Source organism: Lagopus leucura, unplaced genomic scaffold, assembly GCF_019238085.1.
Source record: "Lagopus leucura isolate 7727_CA_CO unplaced genomic scaffold, USGS_WTPT01 Super-Scaffold_100030, whole genome shotgun sequence".
Classification (NCBI taxonomy): Eukaryota; Metazoa; Chordata; class Aves; order Galliformes; family Phasianidae; genus Lagopus; species Lagopus leucura.
The window spans coordinates 822,873-843,278 of record NW_024962281.1 but is presented as its reverse complement, the minus strand read 5'-3'; the positions used below and the strand labels follow the sequence as shown (position 1 = coordinate 843,278).

General features: G+C 46.7%; 1 protein-coding gene across 1 annotated transcript in view; it reads right to left on the bottom strand.

Moving 5' to 3' along the window:
* Positions 1 to 404: 404 nt before the first annotated feature.
* NR3C1 (nuclear receptor subfamily 3 group C member 1) overlaps positions 405 to 20,406 on the bottom strand; it is a 51,091-nt gene continuing 31,089 nt past the window's right edge. Inside the window, exons 3-9 of the mRNA XM_042881494.1 lie at positions 19,146 to 19,309; positions 15,426 to 15,542; positions 10,926 to 11,204; positions 8,229 to 8,373; positions 3,405 to 3,535; positions 1,244 to 1,401; positions 405 to 650 (exon numbers count right to left, since the gene is read on the bottom strand). Of these exons, the coding sequence (XP_042737428.1) occupies positions 498 to 650; positions 1,244 to 1,401; positions 3,405 to 3,535; positions 8,229 to 8,373; positions 10,926 to 11,204; positions 15,426 to 15,542; positions 19,146 to 19,309 (1,147 nt within the window). The 3' untranslated portion in view covers positions 405 to 497. The remainder of the gene's footprint in view (positions 651 to 1,243; positions 1,402 to 3,404; positions 3,536 to 8,228; positions 8,374 to 10,925; positions 11,205 to 15,425; positions 15,543 to 19,145; positions 19,310 to 20,406) is intronic.

Sequence of the window (20,406 nt, the reverse complement as noted above, 5' to 3'; positions counted from 1 at the left end):
TTTTCTGATATACACTTGTAAACTTTCTTCAGGTTACATGCATAAACCAAAATGCTACCTTAACTTTAACAAAAAAAAAGAAAATCCAAAATGCATTACTAAAAAATAAAATTGTTTCCAGCCGACTGCAGAAATTAATTAGCAGAATGTTCGTAACACAGCCTCAGATCTTGTCACCGGTGGTTTTGATGCATCCATTGGTGTCGCACAGGGGGAGAAGTACAAATTCTGGCAAGCAAAATGTATTCTTCTTTCTTTTCTCCCCAGTTACGTATTATATGTGAGGAATCCGCTGCTTCTATCGCCTAAATCTTGGCCCTCTGTAAACCACATGTAGTGCATAATTACAAAAGAAACACCGCTGCAAGGACAAAATGAACAAGTCTGGTAGGTTCTGTCTTTACAAAAAAAAAAAAAAGAAAAAGAAAAAGAAAAGAAAAAAAGAAAAAAGCTATCATTTGACGTTTTCTTAAGGCAACCCTTTTGTGTTAAGGCAGTCACTTCTGATGAAATAAGAGCTTCTTTATATTTCCATTTGAGTATTTTGGTATCTGGTTGCTGATGATTTCTGCCAACATTTCTGGGAACTCAATACTCATGGATTTATCCAAAAACGTCTGGAAGCAAAAGCTCAGAAGATTTTCAACCACCTACGGGGGACAAAGCAGAGAGTAACTTTCACACCACTGCTCACAGCAGCGCCGCTTCCCCAGCCGTCCCTGCTGAGCCCTGCTCTGCCAGCGGCTGCCCTCAGCTCAGCCTCACCGCCGCTCCCATCCACGCCATCCTCACACAGACCTAGGAGGAGATGGTGCCAGCTCTCCACAGACACCGAAGGCACGCCGCATCAGCTCTAATCTTAGCGTATAAATCACAGGAACACGGATAATCCAAATAAAATCTTTCCAGGTAAACTAACAGGGAAAGGAAAACTGAGGCCTTGAAATCTCCCTCGCCCTGTCCAGCCGAGCCACAGCCTGGCAGCTCCGCGCATTTGGGGGACACAGTTCCTCAGTTTCAAAGCAATACCATTTCTAAAAACCGGAGACTGAAATACACGTTAATTAAAGATCTAACTGCCACAGAGTCCATTGGAAAGGTGCTCTGAGAGCAGAAAGCTCATCTCTTCCACCTCGTCCTTCATAGACATCGCATACCACCTCCCAGCCCACAGCACTTGGCCCCGAAGCGAACTGAGGGCAGAGCAGTGCACAGCCACAGCCCGGCGCCCTTCAGGACTTACATCGTGCATAGAGTCCAACAGCTTCGTCAGCTGATAGAACCGCTGCCAGTTCTGGCTGGAGTTCCCTTCTCTTTTCACGATGGCCTTTCCCAGCTCTTTTATGTATGTCATGCGAATTTCTTCAAACAAAGTCTGGCTCTTCAGGCCTTCCTTAGGAACTGGAACGCGACACACATCTAGGTTATACATCTATGAACTGTGCTATTAGTTGGGCAATCTCACATGAGTTACACAAAAACAACTAGAAGGGCACAATTTTCAATTACGAAAAGAAACGAGAGCTGAGAGAGAAGGAAGAGGAGAGGAAGCTGAGACAAGACAACTGGTTCAACATACAGCACAGGGCTGCTGGCCAAGAGAAGATCACACACAACTACAGGCAACCCAGGAACAAGGAGGGATGAGGATGGAGGGGGGCCGGCACCCCGCGCAGCTGGTAGGAAGGCCCTTCCCAAGGCCAAATGTGGTGCAGCAGGCAGATGGACACACGTGGCCCTACCCATGAGGTGCAGCCTTTTGTCCCTGCACTGAAGCAAATGACAAGAACTACAGGGGGACGGAGCACAGACAGTGCAGACCGAAAGGAAAAGAGGTCAGGGTGAAAGGAGGCCCCCACAACACAGCCCCTTTGGGGACCTGCGGTGCCACAACCTGCCTGGCCCATGCAGGAGATGGCATTGTGATGCTGCCTTCAGCCGTGCTCATCGTGTGTAAGGAGAAGGTCTGTGTGTGACAGCCATGTGCAATGGGTGCTCTGGCCCCCGGGGCTCCACTTCCCCCCTCTTCTTCCTCTTCTCTTAGAAAAGACCCCGGGAATGCAGTAACCAGGAATTTCAGTTGTGAAGTCACAGATGAACAAAACGATGCACATTTCAGCCCTTCAGCTCTCAGAAGTGCCACAGCGTACCACTTGCACAGCAGGCGGGCTCCAAGAGCAATGTGAGAGCGTATTGTCTTTCAGGGAGGGACAACAAAGAAGGGTTCTGCGGGCTCTCGCCAGCGCCTGTCGCACATCGCTCGTGAATGGGCTCATTTCTACTGAGGCGGTCTCCTTCCCACTCCTGACATGGAAATTCCCATCAGGAAATTTCCAGATCCTGTAGGAAAGTTGGCCTCCCTTCCGCCCAAAACATGTCAGGAATTTTCAGGAGAGGTTTTAGATTCAAATCTCCCATTTGAGCAAAGTTTGCAGCCTTTACAAACCGCAGCAGTGTAGAGCTGTGGCAGTGATGATTTCTTTTCAGGAGCACCTCTGCACATGGGACGGCTGGCCTGGGGACCCCTGAAGGGCTGAGAACAGGGCTGGCATCGCTCACAGCCCCCACTGCTCACACCTCCCCTTGTGCACATGCACATCCCTGCTGCATCTCCCCAGCTATTCTCAGTCTGCACTGCACTGAGCCAGGGTTAAAACTGAAGCTTGTCAGGGAGTTACAACAACAGTGTGTGAAGAGAGAAAAAAAATCGTTAGGTAGAAAGGAATAATAATACAGAGTAGAAATTACACTGTAAAATCATTTACACAATGCTTCGTGTTAGCATCGTTGTATGCAGTCCAGAAAAGGACTGTTTTGGTGCTATCCTTTGACCTTCCATACAATACAGAAAACAGAACATGATTAAGTTGTGAGTTGTTCCAATTACAGTTCATCTCATTGAAAGACACATAAAGCCACCATGTAGTATATTATGTACATCTACCTTACCATATCTATCATAAATCCACTACATATTTTCTAGATGCAAATGCAGAAAGCAGCAGTTGCCTTTGGCAATAACTTCTAGGAGAGTTCAGTCACTTTTTTGGGGAGGAAATAATTTCACTGGATCAGACCTTGCTCTCTGACTTTTTTTTTAAATATTTTTGGGGCTTAAATCAGAGCTTCGGCCACTTCTTTGGGTGCTAACTGCTCAGCCAGTCTGTGGCTTAGGGCTCTGCTGGAGCTGCAAAGGTCTGCATGCAGTCTGCACTGCCATGGCACAAACATCCCATACCTGCTGAGCAGAACTTCTCAGTAACCCCCTGTGGTCAGGCAGCAAACTGAGCACTGCGAGAGCTATTTGTGATCAGACACCTCACACCGTGCCACGCTGCACACACTTCATGGCACTGACAAGGTAAGCTCGCATTGCTCACACAGGTGTTTAAATGTTCACCTACTTGTAGAGAGGAGAAGCAATGTTTTCATGCAGAGATACTCTTCATATGAGACTTGAAGCCGTGACAGCTCGCGGGCAACCATCAGCATATGTTTGCATTGTTCATACATACAGGGTAGATTCATTCTCTGCCTGAGAAGTAAAGACAACAATTAGTTAAATGGCGTCTTCAAGTTCCAAATCTAAGTTTCTCCATCCTTCCCTCAGGACCAGTGGGGTGGCAGTGGCAGATGTCAGCACTTGGCTCACAGCAAAAGAGCCTTCAGTTTTCTCCAGGGAACTCCCTTAGGGTGAGTGCCTCAGTCACCACATGGAAGCAGAGGCCCCAAACTGCAGCATCAGGAGAATAACATTGAAACACAGCGTTACCTCTTCCAAAACATTTTCTATTCAATATTAGAATCTCAACAAAGAAACGAAATTGAATCCCAGTATAAGAGGAGGATTTGGTTATGAAATGGCTCCATTTCCTCTGGAGCTGCTAGCATCTTTCAGTTCTCCTTTTTCTGCCCTCCAAGAGCCAATGCCTGCAACAGAAACGTAACTGCGCTGCTGGGAAGCAGCATATGAAACCCTTGGCCAACACAAAGCACACGCACCTTCCTTGAGGTGCAAAATCCTAAGAGTAAGAGAAAATCCTAAGAATAAGAGCAAGAAATACAAGCTATTTAGATCTGCTAAAAACCACGTAAGGCACAAGTGCAGAAACACCACCTTTTCCAAATGCAAACACGACCCGTTCCTTCTGAGGCATGGCAGGGCTGCTCGCTGCAGCACCAGGCAGCCGGGGCTCCTGGAGCTGCACAGCCCTGCACCCAGCAGTGGCGCCGTGCTGGCAGCTGAAGCCATGCGCTCACCTCGCACGCTCTGGGTCCGCGCAGGGCGCTGCGCTGCAGGCAGCTGCTCAGAGCACCTGACAGGGGGGCTGCCGGCGTGCGCCGTCCGACTGCTTGGAAGAACTTCTGCTGAGCCCTCTGGGTTGTGTCAAAGGGCATCGAACAGCATTGCAATTGGGTAATTCAAACACATTCCACAACAGGGCTCAGCAGTTTTCCTCGTGTAGAAGTATGACCGTTTCTGGGCAGAAGGTTAAAAGAAATGTTATGAAATGGGTCGGCCTGTCATTTGTTCCCATCTGCTGTAGATGCAGTCATCACCCTGAGTCTGGGAATCCATTCTATCTCCATGCAGATTTTTGTTACTACCAAAGCTGTGGCAATGGCGGTCCCCAAAAACTGAAAGTGCAGCACGGCCCCTCTGCTCAGAGCTGAGCCAACAGAGAGCTGCGCTCTGCTGGGGGCGGTGGGGAGGAGGGCTGGGAAGAGGGCCCAGCTCTGCCCCTCACCGCCCTGCGGGAATGCAACCAGCTCAGCTGCCAGCAAGGGAGGAGGAGCAGAACCCGACCGACTGTGGGCCTTCAAGCAAAGCCCCAGTGGGGACCTGGGCAGCCAGGGGAAAGGAAGGTCTGAGTGCTGCTGGTACCCCGAGCCCAGGAAGAGCTGATGGGAGCAGAGCAGGCAGCTGGCCAGGCAGAGTGCAATGGGCCACACAGTGCAACAGTGCAACGTTTGTGCAACTCCTGGCCTTCACAGAAGCTGAGATTTAAGCAGCTGACTAATGGCAGTTTATCATCTCTGAAGCGATTCTGCGTTAGTGACTGTGTCTCTAGCCTGATTCAAAACACATCTCTGTTCTGTAACATCTAATCTTCTTTTGCTTTGGTAAACAGAAAGCAGAGTGCAAGCTGGGCATCAGGCTCAAAAGTAGCACAAATGGCAGCCCGTGCAAGTTGCACTTAATGTACACACACACACACACACGTGTCGATAAAAGCACCGCTGAGTCATTCGGCTCTGCCAAGTCCATAGAACCAGTAAACAAAAAGCTGCCTTCCGAAAATCAGACAATACGGATTGCACAGAATTGGTTACAAAAGAATGTCCAAAAAAATTCTGGGAATAAGAGCACTGATAAAACACTGCTTGTAAAACTGTAATTAGCAGTTCCTTGCTTTCTGTCCCAGCAGCACCAGTGCAGAGCTGTGGTAGTCAGCTCTGTACAGACAAAGGAGACGAGCTCAAACCTAAGAACAGCAAAAGCTAGGATGTTGTGCATGCAAACACAGCCCGAATCCTAAGACTCAACTTTCAAAACCTTCATTCTAAAGCCAGGTCGCAATCGAAAGCCATCTGTGCATGCAGTGAGCACAACTGAGCATCCCTCCCTGTAACTCCATGAGCACTGTGACACAAACAGAGGCTGTGAGCAGACTGAGGGCAGTCAGAACTGCGCTGTGGTCACACAGTACCATGGAACCAGCAGCACTCACATCTCTCCAACAACCAGGCGATGGTCTAAAGCCTAAGCATCGAGCTGCCAAGCTTTTCTACAACCTGTAGAAAAACTTTTTACATATATGTATGCTGTACATGTACATAACACAGGAAGCAGGCTAAATATACGATAAATCACTGTAACATAATAAATGCTATCTTAATTCAGACCCTGAGGTTGGGGAGCAGCAAAGGAGCAGCTGGAGGAAAAATACAAAGCAGCGCATCTCAGGAAAATCACCAAATGAACTCCAGAGTGCCTTTCTGGGAATGTCATGTGCCACAACGCTATCTGTAGAATCCAGTATCAAGCAGAGCACGAGCAGACCTGGTCTGTGTGCCATCCTCTTGATGCTCACGACATCTCCGCTGCCCTCCCCACCACTGCAGCACCCCCCTTGCACGGCCCATAGCACTGTGCTCTGCACACGTCTGGCAGCTCACACCATCTTCATGCACCATTCAGGAGCTGCCAGAGCTAACTCAAAGGTGGCTGTGTTTTATTGCTGAATAGTACATAAAAAGTTACGACCAGAGTTTTATAGAGAACCTGAATCACACCAGAGGAGGAGTCAGAAGGAACTGCAGTTCTCTTAGTCAACAAATGTTATTGAAAACAAATGTCATCTTAATGAACAGTCCACATACCGGAACTGCTAACCAGAATACTTTGGAGAATTAATACTGAGTAGAGGAGGATTACCCTTGCTTTTTTAGAGTACAGGCACATGCTTCACTGCCAAGCTCTGAGGTTTTGACCCATTGATAGAACTGCAGGAGATATCTGAATGTAGCAGTTGAGATGCTGTCACGTTTGTTAGTGACGTCAGTTACTTCAATTAACTCCACCATGGGGAAACTTCTTTATTTCACGGACATATTCTAACAATTTAATCAGAAGTACACAGACGGGGCATACATCTGATCCCACCTTTCTCCTGCTCCCCCCCCCAAAAAAAAAAAAAAAAGAAATAATTACTATGAAGAAATTATTAAAGCTTATGAAGGCCTTGATATATATTTACAAGGAAGAATATTCAGACAAATAAATGGAAACAAAAGAAGTATTATGAAATGCAAATGGCCAGTCCCATAGGAAATGTAACCAGCACTGGTTTCTAAGCAGAGAACAGACTGGGGAGAACAGGAACTGAAGTGCAATAGGAACAAAAATATTGAACACTATCTCAAAATGTGCTCAAGGGGCAGCACTGCCTGCAGAGGGGAACCAGGACACGGATCAGAACTCGTCACTCACGTTGCTTTTCAGACCCTTGTCAGTGCAATTCCAGTGCTGGATAGGCTCTGTGGACGGCCCTGCACAGTCCTGCATGGACTGTTGCAATTGATGAAGGAAAAGAATGGCAAACCCGCAGCAATCACATCCTGCTGATTGGAACCCGCAGGTGGCCGAGCCACATCTCGCATGGCTCTGGCCAGCAACCTCCAACATTGACACCCACAACATATTTTCAGCAACTCATTCAAAGCACAGACAACACATCTCAGCACACAGCAGCACTGCTAGCATCACCACCCTGCAGGAGGCGGCGGCGGTGCTCCGGAGCTCTGCTAACCCTGCAACACAGGTCAATCGCTGAGCAGCCTCCAAGAAGAGCAGCACAGCAAGGAAGCCGAGCACGGCCAGCAGCACATTGCATCCCAGCAGGAGAGCTGACAGGCAGCCTGGGCTCCCCAGCCTGAGAGGCACAGCAGGACCGACCTGCAGCTGCACCGGCAAAGCAGCACCTGGCAAGTACTGCCCTGTGCTCACATCTGCAGCAGCCACTTCTGACCCCCACAGCTCGAGCCAAGCTCACCGCCCATCTCCTTCTCTATCAGAGTTCCCTCCTTCAGTCCTCCACAGGACAGGTGACCACACAGCACCACTTTGAAAAACACAAGGAAGATGATGCTCAGGACAAGAAAGAAGCCCAGATACTGAAGTAAATTCATTTTTCTCTTGAAAATTGGTAACAAAGTTCAACAACTACAAAGATACAACATGTAAGTTTTTCCATTTGCAACCTTTTAAGCCAGATTTTACCCGTGCTCAGATATAAACATTTAACTGACCAAGAATGAGTTAAACAGATAAGATTACTCTTATACACCTCACACAGCACGCTGTGCAGTTTGCTACGCTTCTCCCTCCATCCCACAATTACTTCTAACTTCAGCTTCTTCGGCTCTGGTGAGATGAATGACTGCAATGAATGGAGCAGGAAAGGTGGCAGCAGGGGACATTTCGTATGAGAACCTCCCACAAAACTTCATGGAAATGCACTCAGTACTGACAACATTTCTCTTTCAGTAAAGCTGGGTGAAAACTAAGCGATCTGCTGGAAGGAAAACAATGCTGCAAACAACAAAGGGACCTGGGATCCTTGCACCTTTGCTGCCCAGCTACTCGCCTCTCCCGTGCAGAATGGATGGGCTGCAGCAGTCTGCATCCCCCCCGTAAAACTGGACAAGGATGCAGTCTTACTTACTCGTTAATAATCAGATCTGGTGCAAAGCAAAGGAGATTTCCATTTGATTGTTTGTATGATCTCCATCCTAAAGCAAAAGCCATTAGGAACATCCAGGAGTACTGCAGAAGGGTCATTTGGTCATCCAGGTGTAAGTTTCTGAAACCTTAACGACACAAAAATAAAAGCAGTGAGGTGTGGCTGCACTGGTAGCAAAAGAAACCTCAAAAACAAACCCAGAACACAAAGAACTCTGAAACAGATTGTGCTTCCCATCAGTACAACCTCTGTACCACCAATGCAGGTTACTGCTTTTTAAAGTGAATTTCGTAATGATTTCTGTAAATGCAATAGCAGTACCTGCAACAACAAGATTGCTTGCTGCTAGTTAACTCAGTCAAGCATTCCTGTATTTCAGACTGCATTCTTGGTAGCAGAAAAAAAATACAGAACAAAAATGAAGGTTTTTTTTTTTTTTTTATATGTGAAAGTCTTGTTGGAAATAGAAGTACTTTAAAAGGGTGCAAACACCATTTTCCAACTACCAAGGTTACGTTCAAATATTTGCACATGCAAAAATCAACCGTAGCACTCAGATTACAGCTACTGGGCAGGAGAACTGAGCTGAACCAGGAGAGGTCCGAGCAGAGCGCTCAGCACGGCGTGGGGTGACTGCCCTGACGTGGAGAAACAGGCCAGGGCCTGGCAGAAAGTGATGGGGAGACACGGGCCACAGGGCTAACAGAAAGTAACGCTTCAACCTCATCCAATAGATGACACTGACATCTACACGTACAAAGCTCTCAGCACCCCACCTACAGGAATGCACAGCCACCAACAGTGCTGGCCTTCTGCAACTGCTGCGAGCTGCTTTCTGGATGGAGATTTCCCTGCAGGTGCACAAGAAAGGTTCAGATGTTGTACCGAGGGAGGGAATTCAGTGGGAAAAGTTTGGTGGATGGTTGGACTGGGTGACCTCGGAGGTCATTTCCAACCTTGGTGGCTCCGTAATTCCATGACAGTGCCAGATGGATCCACTCTGATGGGTAATACAGGAAGCAGAAGGTCATACTTAAAAAAAATACATCAGAATATGTGTGTGTGATTACGTGGAGAAGGCAATCAGTCAAAGACAGATCACAAGACAAAAATATCTAATATTCACTACCATTCATCTGGCAACCTTCTGTAATTAACAGTGTTTTTCCTAATGTTTGCAGGCAGTCCACAAGATGATAAATGATCTAACTTCAAATTTTGTTCTTATTCGAGAATTGTACACAGAACTTACAAAATATGCACCGCATTATAAACAGTTAACGATGGCAGTTAATCTTGTAAGAATAAGGAGAATGAATAGAGCCAATTAAGATAATGAGGAAATGTGTAAAATCTGAAAATTGGTCCCTTAAACAGGCTTAAGATGCAGGCAGCTTTTCATTTGCAATGCTAGTTTCCAGCGGATCATGCCTACATCTAACAAGAAAACATTGTGTCACCATGAATCATTATTAAAGTCTGAATTCAAGTTGATTTTATTTAATTTCATTAGGCATTTGGCATCTAAAGAGCTCATTACAGCACTGCTTCCTGAAGACGTTTAAATGGATAGCAGTCAGTAGATTATTAAATAGCAAAACTCGGTAGGTCTGAACAGCTTCAAAGCAGGCTTCTGGCTTTGGAGACTGCAGTGACCACTGTTAACCACTATTCACTGCTGCTAAAACAGAAGCAAATTATTTCAAGCTTATTTCTAACTTACTGGGTCAAATCTCAAAAGTTTTGCTCAAAAACTCCTCAGGAAAAGGCTGCCTTGACAACCTCAGCTCAAGGATTCTGCACTGCCAGGCTGTGGGCTGGGGGACACTTAGCAGAAGTACATACAAATTAAATATGCCCACAAAGAACCGTCTTGGTAATTTTAAACAAGTGTAAAAATAGGATAATAATAATAGCCCCTATTAATAAAATTATTAGGCAGAAGCTCGCCATGTTCACAGAGGACATGTGATAACCTGAAGGATTCATCTCTTTAGGGGAACCGTCCAGAGGAGACTGCAAACACAGAACCCAGTGGTGTCAGTTTTATTTCAGAATGCCAGCAGCCTGCAGGCTGTCCCACAGTGATGCAAAACACTGTGGAAGTCCTGTTGCCAGTTTGGTTTTGGAAGCAGGTAATGGCAGAGACTAGAAGAGAAGGGGAGAAAAACATCTGTCTTTGTTCTGTCAGACAGAAAATGATCTTCAGCCCTCCTGTAGCCCCAGGCCCTTCCCAGAGACACCATGGGATGCTACACGTTATGGCCACGGATGTGATTTTGCATTTGTCTTCTGTAAGGCAACTGCTAAGTGTTCTCAGGCAGGAGCCAAACAGCAAGAACATTTCCAAATTCCCCATGTAATCACAAAGCCACAAGGCTTGAGAGAAAATGAACATCTTGAGTTCCTGTCCGGAACTGGAATGCTCAAAGGCCTATTCCCAGTCAACAAGAAACTACAGACATGGTGACAGGTCAGAGAACAGAACCACCTGAATGCAGACCCAGATAAGCCAGCACCACAGCACCAGCCTATAAAAGGGAAGGCTCCACTGCAAAAGCCCGAGCTCTGGTGTAGCTCAAGTACAGCCAGTCCTTCTCTCTGAGGGCTCTGTAGAACATCACACGTGAAGACAGACGTTCAAGCCCCCCCCGACTGCGCTCTGTAAGCAACACACACCTGGTATTGCCTTCGCCCACTTGACTGCAGCTACCACTTGCCGTCCTCCCAGCATGTTGAGGGTTGACAGGATGCGCCAGCTGGAGTCGGGCAGCGTGCTGTCGTAGCCGGAGTACAGCACCTCGGGCTCGATCACCTCCAGCAGCGACACCAGGGTGGGTGTGAGCTGCGGCAGCGACGCGGGAACCACGCTCTTATTTCCAGCAGCTTCGGCGGCATCCCTGGTGCCCGTGGCAGTGGCCTGCTGGATGCCTTTTATCTTCTTCTTCGTCTTGCGGGCTAGGAAAGATTGAATAACTGCTGTTAGGTGGCGGGAAGTGACCACGTGCCGTTACATCCACAGCACAGGGAATGCTGCTTTCTTCTTCCTTCATTTGTAGATCAGACAATTGAAACTTCTCAAGGACTTTTCTTTTTCATAAGCTGCAAATAATTCCACTTCAATACTTACCAAACTTCCTGTGAAAACCTGTTTATTTCACATTGTTATCGAAGGCACATTAATGTCTATGTCCCCAAATTCTCTATAATGTCTGCAAGGAGGACACAGACAAGGCCTGGCCCCAACCTTTACGCACATAGAGCAGTACGGCTCCATGTGACAGAACAGCACCTGTTTGGAAAAGACTTGCAGGAGTGGGCATGCCGTCGTTTCCTCCGTATATTAAGTACAGAAGCCACACGGAGGGAAGGAAAGAAATATACTTCATGGGTTAGAAGTGACTCGGTCTCTCGAGACAGGGAAAACATTTTTTGAAACGCTGGGCAGGAGGAGATTTTTCTCTTGCCAGCTTCTTTGCATGTAAATCACTGCTGTATAATTAAACCATTGCGTTCATAAGCCAAATAAATAAAACATCACACAGAGATGTTAACCATAAACTAGAAGCTGAAGCAACAGTTGTCAATAAAGGGATCTCCTGTCTGGCCTCTCCTGGAGGCTGAACTCAATGCACCATTTGGCTGAGACCAGAATGAAACCTAATTCTTTCCCCTTCTATCAATTATTTGATGGATTTTTCTTCTGCAACTTCAGAGATAAGCCAATAGCACAGAAAAACACTGCATAAAGTGCTTTCATGTTTGTTAAGTTTCTGCTGATCCAGTCAGTGTCTCTACTGGCCTGAAGTCCACTGACTGTAGCTTAACAGAATGCAATGTCCCCTTCCCAGCCCCACTTCTTCCACTGGCTGTGAGAAAGTCTTCAGAATCCCTGTAAGGATAAGAAATTCCCTGTGGACTTCGCATAAATTGAACTTTCACAAAAGCTTAAATACTGTCCACATCTGCTGAGACTTCCGTGGCAGAACAGCAATAACGAGCTCTTTGGAGCAAAGGGCTTCTCTCTGTTGCTATTATCATTACTTTTATGCATTACACATACACACACACTTGCCATCATCCTTGTTCTCAAAAGCAAATGAACTGCTTTTTTAAATGAACGTAAATTTACATGCACATGCCTACAGGTGAATGCAGACACCTAGGGCGGAACACTTACAGACCAGAAAGTCTGGTAAAATTGCAATCAAAGAAATATCTGATAAGATAAAGTATTGTGCAAGAATTTTATTAAGCTGCACTACTAAACCTGACGTAGATATATTGTTGTAACTCACAAAAAAGGAAGGTTTACACTTTCAAATACAAAAACACCACAAATTAAAAACCAGCTCCTTAAGGCAAAATGCAAAAGATAAACCCTACAGATAAAGCTGGCACAGAAATAAGCCCCAGCATCCAAAAAGCTCTGCTGAAAGAGAACAGAGCAGCTGCAGTGCAGGGCGGTGTGGCTGTGCCGGCTCTGTGCTGCCCACCAGCAGTGCCCACTGTGGACACTGCAGTCCAGCAGCCCGGCATTAAAGGATTCCCAAGCTGCCCACAGCTGGGTTGAAAGTCCCAACGCAGCTGAAAAGATGGGGATTGTCGTGGGATGCTACAGAGGCCATGAATGAGGTCCGTCCCACCTCACAGAAGGGCCTCTCCTCTGGGACAGCTGGACACAACTGCAAGGTCCCAGCTGCATGACGGGGACGACCCCATCTCATGGAGGGACCCCTGCACCAGGGCAGGGTAACACAGCAACCACACAGCGCTGCGGGCAGAAGGAGGGCTCTGCCACGGAGGGCATGTGCAGCCGAGCTGTGTGATGCCGGCTGGCCAGACTGCCACGTGCCAAACCCCACAGCAGCTCAACAGCCCCTTAACAAATGCTGAGGAGGAGCACACAGGCACAAACCCAGCCAGAACGGAAGAAAAGCTCTGGAAGCAAAAGTTCAGTGGTAAAGAGAATGTGAGGATCGAGACCTTCGTGGAAACGCCATCTCACAGCAATACACAGAATGCTCTCACTGCTGCACAGAAGATGAAACACCATCATAAGCGGGAGAGGCTGCACACCTCACTTCTAGAGGATCTAGAAAGGCAACATCCACTGCACTTGCAGAACAGGGCAATTAATATTATGAGAAATAAGAAGAGATCCTACAAAAAACTTGAAATGGTTTCAAAATGAAGACAACAGAAAATAACGTAAGTTGCCCAGAGTTTAACTATAAAATGCAGTATGAAAAGCCAAAAAAGGTTTTGTGATGACTTATTACGGGCACAAAACCTAATGACAAATCGTTTCTTCAAATGCATCAGAAAGAAAAAGGGTGCCAAGCAATGGCTAGGGTCAATTAGTGACAGAAGGAAACGAGAATTCAATGAAATAAAGCCTGTAAGAAAGAATTACATTATTCTGTAGAATAATTTCTACAGTTTCTGGTGCCTGAAGTTTGACAGCTGCGCATTTTCCCAATGCCCCCAGCTCAAAAAAAAATCACGTAGCACAAAAACAGTCCAGAAAAGGGAGCTAAGAAGTGTCAAATGTATGACTGATAAGGCAAGCGAGAGAATGATTCAGCAGCAGGGCTTTGGTGTACAAGAAACCATCTTGCCTCCGCACTGTCATGCACTTCATACTGTGCTCCAGACTTCTACTGTTTCTTTTGTACCAGCAATTCACCATCCATTCAGACCCACCTGATAACCCGCTGTTTTCACAGAGCTTTCTCTTTCTCCTTCTCACACTACCTTGGGATCTAACAATTTCAGCTTTGCTCAGTTTCCAGGCCTCTCTTCCCTCAGCCATGAAAGCAATTTTCTCTCTTTTTTTTTCCTTTTTGCCTTCCCAACCTATGTAACAATACCATCTTGCAGAAATTCGCTCCTCTCCAGCAGTCTTTGTGCCAAACCTCAGGGAAGGAAACCTCCCTTTGGCTGTGCCATGACTTTGCTGGCTCCCAGCCTTCCCAGTCGGCCACCCAGCCTCATAGCTCCGACACTGCTGGGAGCCCATTGAGTGCTCTGCTGCCCTGCACACAGCTGCATGCCCTGCACAGACACCACCGACAGCCTGCAGACTGTGGCTGTCAGGCTACATGCACGCTCCTCCTGCATACAGACCCCACTGATACGCAGACAAACCACAGAGTCCCCTCCTGAGGATGGAATTTATGTGCAAGTGTGGCGTGGGGGAAAGCATTTCTGCCTGCTGGGTCCTCTCCTTTTGCTCAGAAGGATGGGCAGCAGCCACCAGCATGGCAGGAACACAGGGTGTTCATGGTGGAGAGGGGCAGAAGAACAGCAGGAAAGGACGTGCTAACGAGGGCCCCACCTCTAACACAATCCACCACTTACATTTTACTGAAGGATATTTTCACTGAAATGAAGAAAATGTTCATATTGATATACATTTTTGACATTTTTACTTTATCTGTCAACTTTGATGATGCAAGTTATCACCACAATAACTATGCTTGTAAATACTGCATTTATCTCTACGGCTCAAGGGGAAATATCGAAGAGGAAGCAGTAAAAAAGTTTTATGCCTTTTTAGGGCCGTTGCTAAATCTCTAGCTCATGCGGTCTCCAGTTTCTCATCAGCCATCCACCACTGAGCACAGAACAAACACGCACCAACACATTTCTGTTTCTTTAGTACATTATCTTTTCTAGAGAGACTCTATCAGACATTTAAGAACAAGAACCCGCAGCATGAATAAAAGTAATTGCCTTTTCTTCAGCTTGAATATGCAAGGCCCACTCCAATTTTAGCTACACGCCCGGGCATTCCCTCCCATTTGTGGTTTTCAGCATCAAGTCACTTTCCCAAGTAAGAATAGGCAGGCACGGCACTTCCCTACAAGACCTCTGCTGGAGTTCTGCTGTCTCAGATTCACCGAAAAAGCAACAAGATCTATGTGCTGACAGGAAGAAAAAATAACCCCGTTTCACATGCATGACTCACTTCTGCTGTGCATAACAGGGAGATAAAGCAACTGAGTGGGGACAGGAAAGCACGGGAGAAATTTTAGCACTGAAAATCTCACTTTCATGAAAACGCTGCTACGCACCACAGAACGCAGCACTTCTACCACGCTGAAGTGCTGCTGCTTCAGCTTTGGGACCTGCACCAGATGAGAAATAAAAGCGGGACGGGACGCTGAGGATTACCTTCGAGGTTCATGCCCGCCTGGAGGCATTTCCGATAGCGGCACGCCGGGCAGTTCTTCCGCCGGATTTTGTCAATAATGCAGTCGTTCCTTCCAGCGCAGAGATAGTTGTGCTGCCCTGCATTCACAGAAACACACAGAGTCACCACCAACCTTGCAACCAGATGAAGTCATTCTGTCTCTGCAGCACGAAGGGACTGCGGGACGTCCCTACCGCCGCACTCCTTTTATTGCAAAACAAAATCAGCACCCAGATGATTCCCAGCAAATACAAATCCAGCGCTCTTCTGCCATTCAGACACCGATGCCAACACGCTTAGGAGAAATCCTGTTTTCTGTTTGGTAAGGTTGGGCAAGTTCTATTTTTACAACTCCTTTTCTCTTACATTTCTCCAAGCTAGGAGAAAGCTCTAAGCCTCCATGGCATGTTTACAATTCCCCTGAATGATTTCACATGAGATATAAATAACATTCACAAACACATTTGGAAAGTATACATTTCAACATCTCTCCTGACATATAGAAATAGCTGCCACCGCTCTAGAAGCTGAGAAGCCCCGGTTCCATTCAGAAGCAGACAACCAAGCACTCTGACATCTCTACGGCCCCTCAGATTCACACCAAAAATTTGGCCCCAGGAATGTGGTGACCTGAAGGACACCTATTAAAATGAGCACATTGCTTTGCTGTTAACAGAAGGGAAACAGTGGAGAACGATATCAAGAACGACATCTGTTCCTAATGATTTGAGTTATATGAACAATTGTATAACGACAGGTTCCTTTAGAAAAAGGCACTGCTAAGAGGTATGTCCTTCTCCCAGACAGGGAACAAGAAACAGAAGTGGTGGTGGAACAAAGCTGCAGCCCAGGCTCCTACACTGCATGTCAGTGTCCCGATGGATAACAGCAAGAGGAACAAAAGTATCTTCCAAATATTCAGTTACTAACAATGGAGTCTAGGAGTCTTCTTATAGAAACAGACGTGATTAAGGAATTAGTTTGAAATCAACTGTGAAAATTTCAGGTATGCAGAGTCCATCCTGTGGCCTTCGTCAAACTTCTGGATTCCATCTCCATGTACTATTTGGATTTCTTGTATCTACTGCTTAGCCATTATTGTCTTTCTTTTTATACTGATTTTCATATGGAAATCACATTATTTCCCTGGATAACAGTATAGTAAAGCTCTTCTGTCACATTAGCATTTGGTGAAAAATGAGATCTTTCCACCTCTTGCTTCCCACAGTCAGAGCGCTGCCCTGCAGACACGCCAGCCAAACGGAGACATTTCAGTTACCTTTGCTGCTTAAAAAAATGAAGACACTTAAAGAACACACTGGTGAAATCTGGTAGCGAGCAAACTGAGATGCTTCCAAGAGAATTTACTGCAGATGTTGGCATTTTGTAGAGCATCCAGACAACACTGCTGCTCCGCACCGCACCACCTGGGCACAAGCATGCCCCTGGGCTCTGATGGGTTGTGATGATCAGAGGAATGAAGGATTCTTTGGAACAGATTGGGAGTGGAAAGGGCTGGAGAACAAGCACAATCTGGAGCACTGCAGGAGGCAGGGGTGTTGGAAGGGATTTAACACAGAAGGGAGGTGTGAGAATCTGAAGCAAGATGAAAGCGGGGGTGGGAGGAGGGAAGAAGATGTGGGCTGGCAGGAGAGGTGGAAACAGGAGGGAGGTGTAGGGCTGGGCCTGCAGAAACAACCATAAGGGCTCCGAGGCACTGTGAAAATAAGAACTAGAACAAGACAGCTTTTGCTATCCTGGATTCCTGAAGAAAGGATCTTTGTTTGTGTGAGAATGGCTATAAATACAGAACAGCTGACCCACCTTCATCCTCCCTCTTTTCCTCTAGTTCTACAGTTTGCTGAACGAGATACACCTCATATTCACCTGGACACTGAAACTTTCAGTTTCTGTAATCATTTCCATCGCAGTGTATATGAGTGCAGACAAAGGTGCAGAAGGAGTGTTTCCAGGCTTACAGCTCGGTGACAAATGCAGTTTGCTGGATCTGTACACTAACAGATGCTTGGCAGATATTAATGAAAGCAATTGTGCAGAAATAAATTCTTTCTACATATATTCCTGAACAGAAAAATTCCCGTAAGAGCTAAAACCAAGTTTTTTGTTCCTTAAGGTAATATTAAAACTCACAGATCCTTTAAGAGCTCCTGAAAACATCCATAGTATCGAATCTTAAGGATGATGATTGGGACAATCTGTGGAACAATAAGAGAATGAAAGTGCAGGTAAACCTTTAGGAGTGTGTTGCAGTTTTACAGCTCCAACCCTGCTTTACACATTTAACTCCAACACAGTTGGTACAAGATGTGCAAAGTCACATCACCAATCACAGCAGTCACCGGACCGATTTCTTCATGTATCAATGCTTCCTTCCCTGGTTAAGGCTGTGGAACAGGCAGAACTGTCGCTGTGACACACTCAGCTGCCACATAGAGCTGCTTCTGGGGGATATCCAGTGCCCTTCTTTCACTCCAAGCTACAGATGATTATTCATCCCAGCCAGGAGCCTGGCTGCAGACAGGAGCACATCTCAGACAGGACAAGCCGAGAGCCAAGGACAGCCCGGCGCTCTGTACTGGAGCTGGTTCTCATGGTACTTCAGAAGCAGCTTCAGCGTGCCACGGACACGACATCCTTCCCCACAAAGGGCAGCAGCACAGCCTGCAAACATCCTCGGATCCTCTGAGAGAGGCTCTGCGCTTCCACGCCGTCTCCCATTGCGTCATTACATTTTCTATTGCTTTGGGTGAGTTGGGAGCACAGGGCCAGTCCTTCTTCTAAGGACAGAATGCCGATGCATCTTTGTGACACAGCCTTCCCCCTTCTCAAGTGAAATCCAGCTTGCAAAAACGTTAGCAAAACATGACAGCGTGACTCACTTCATCACACCCAGTAAGGACTGCCCGAAACAGGCACGGGACGGGAAGCCCCGCGTGAGGGATTTCCTGTATTGTGTAACGGCGGTGCAGGAACCACTGCTGCCCTTTCAGCGCACAGCGATGCGCTCTGTGCTCCTTCTGTCTCTGATGCTGATATTGCAGTGAGCAGTTGGGCACTCAGCACAGAGCAGCCGCTCCGCTGCACCGCCCTGGACTCCCATTCCATGCTCCATCACCGCCGTGTCCTTCCTGTGCTTACAGAGACATCCCAACGACCCCGACCCACACATCCCTGTAAATTACCCTGCATACACCATACATGTTACACACGTGTAACGTAACCAACACTGCTGACAGGAAGCACTGTGAAACTCTCCCAACCTTGCAGAAGCGCTACCCAATTTCACACACATCATCATGCACAGATCAATGAGTAAGAAACTTAGAACCACAGACTGCGAATTCAATGCATGCAGACACGTCTGTATATAATCAGGAGAAATAAACAAAAACCACACTGAAAGAAAATGAAGGAAACAAAAAGCAAAGATAACAACGCACCTTTTTATCCAGAGTGAATGGGAGCGTTTTATAAACGTAAAGAGAATCCATGCTACAGAAAATCACACCATTATCAATGTTATTTTTACTACGAAAGGAACAGCGATAGCAGGGCTGGTTCCCCAGGAGGATTCGAGCAATAATGGGCTCCAGCAGGAGAGAACGGCCTGGATCTGGCCGGTCACATATGGAATTGGACCTTACAGTCTTGATGAATGTGTTGTTTAAAACAAGACTTACCTTCCACAGCTCTTTTGAAGAACACTTTGCAGCTGCCACAAGTAAGAACACCATAATGACACCCAGAGGCCTCGTCAGAGCACACGAGGCAGAGCTTGGGAGGTGGTCCCGTAGTCGCTGAGGTTGTGGATGGAGAAGAGCTTACATCTGATCTCAGTCCAGGGCTGGGAAAAAAGGCATGAAAATATGAATTAAGATCTGTGGCCTTTTGGCAAACATAATACGATGGTGAGAAATGGGCTGTCTTGTCCTTTATCCTCACAGCTCCGTGCACCAGACCCAGAAACAGTTAACCAGCGATCTCTGTGAGTCGTAAGAAAAGCTGTACGGATTGCTTTGCTGCCTATTTGACTGCGTCAAGATCACTTCCCTTACCCATCTCTGAAGCCAAGTTTCCTGTGCAGTGATCCTAGTCTATAAAATCGACTCCTACAGCACGCTCTCATTCCATACTGCTTTCATTATGGCTGCGTTCCCCACAGTCTGCATTAAGCCCTCGCCTTCCACTGCCAGCATCGGGTTTTCTATCAGGACACTTCTGTGCAAGAAACTGCAAATTAAGTCACATGTTTATAGTAATAAAAGATCCTCTCACCCCAGCATTTCAGGAAAGTAATAGCATTTCTTAATTTGAGGATGTGGTATTCCTGTGCAAACACCCAGCCCACTGACAAAGGGTTACTTCTTAAACCAACAACTGTTGCTGGGACAGCACACAGCCCGTCACAGCCACCTCTGAGCTGCTCCTACCCGTAAGGGCTGAACCAGCAGCAGCTCTGCCAACCTTCAGGGGCCGATTATTCAGCACAGAGCCCAGTGCCTCGCCTGCTTCAGGCTGCCCAGCACCTGAACTCCTTACAGCCTGCACAGCACGTTTTGCTGAGTTGAGTTTCACAAAAGTTTTAATCTTTTAGATGAGATTTCTCTACTGCATGCTTGGCTTCCAGCGATTCTAAAATTTGGTGCAGTAGGGCTCCAGCAATTTTTTAGATGAGGACAGAAAAATGACTCTGATTTTGAGACCCTGGTGCCTCTATTCAGAAAAATCCCAGAAAACTCTCATTCCCCAAAGCGGACTTCAAATTTCAGAACATGGACTGACTTTTTAACAGAATATTCCTTTTCCCCCCCTCAAGGAAACCTGACGAGATTTGGTCATATGCGTAGAAAACATTCAAACATTCAAACATTCAGAAAAAAATTAAATTTCAGAGCAATTGAAAACCCTTCAGCACCCCGAGGGCTTGAATTTTGAACAAGT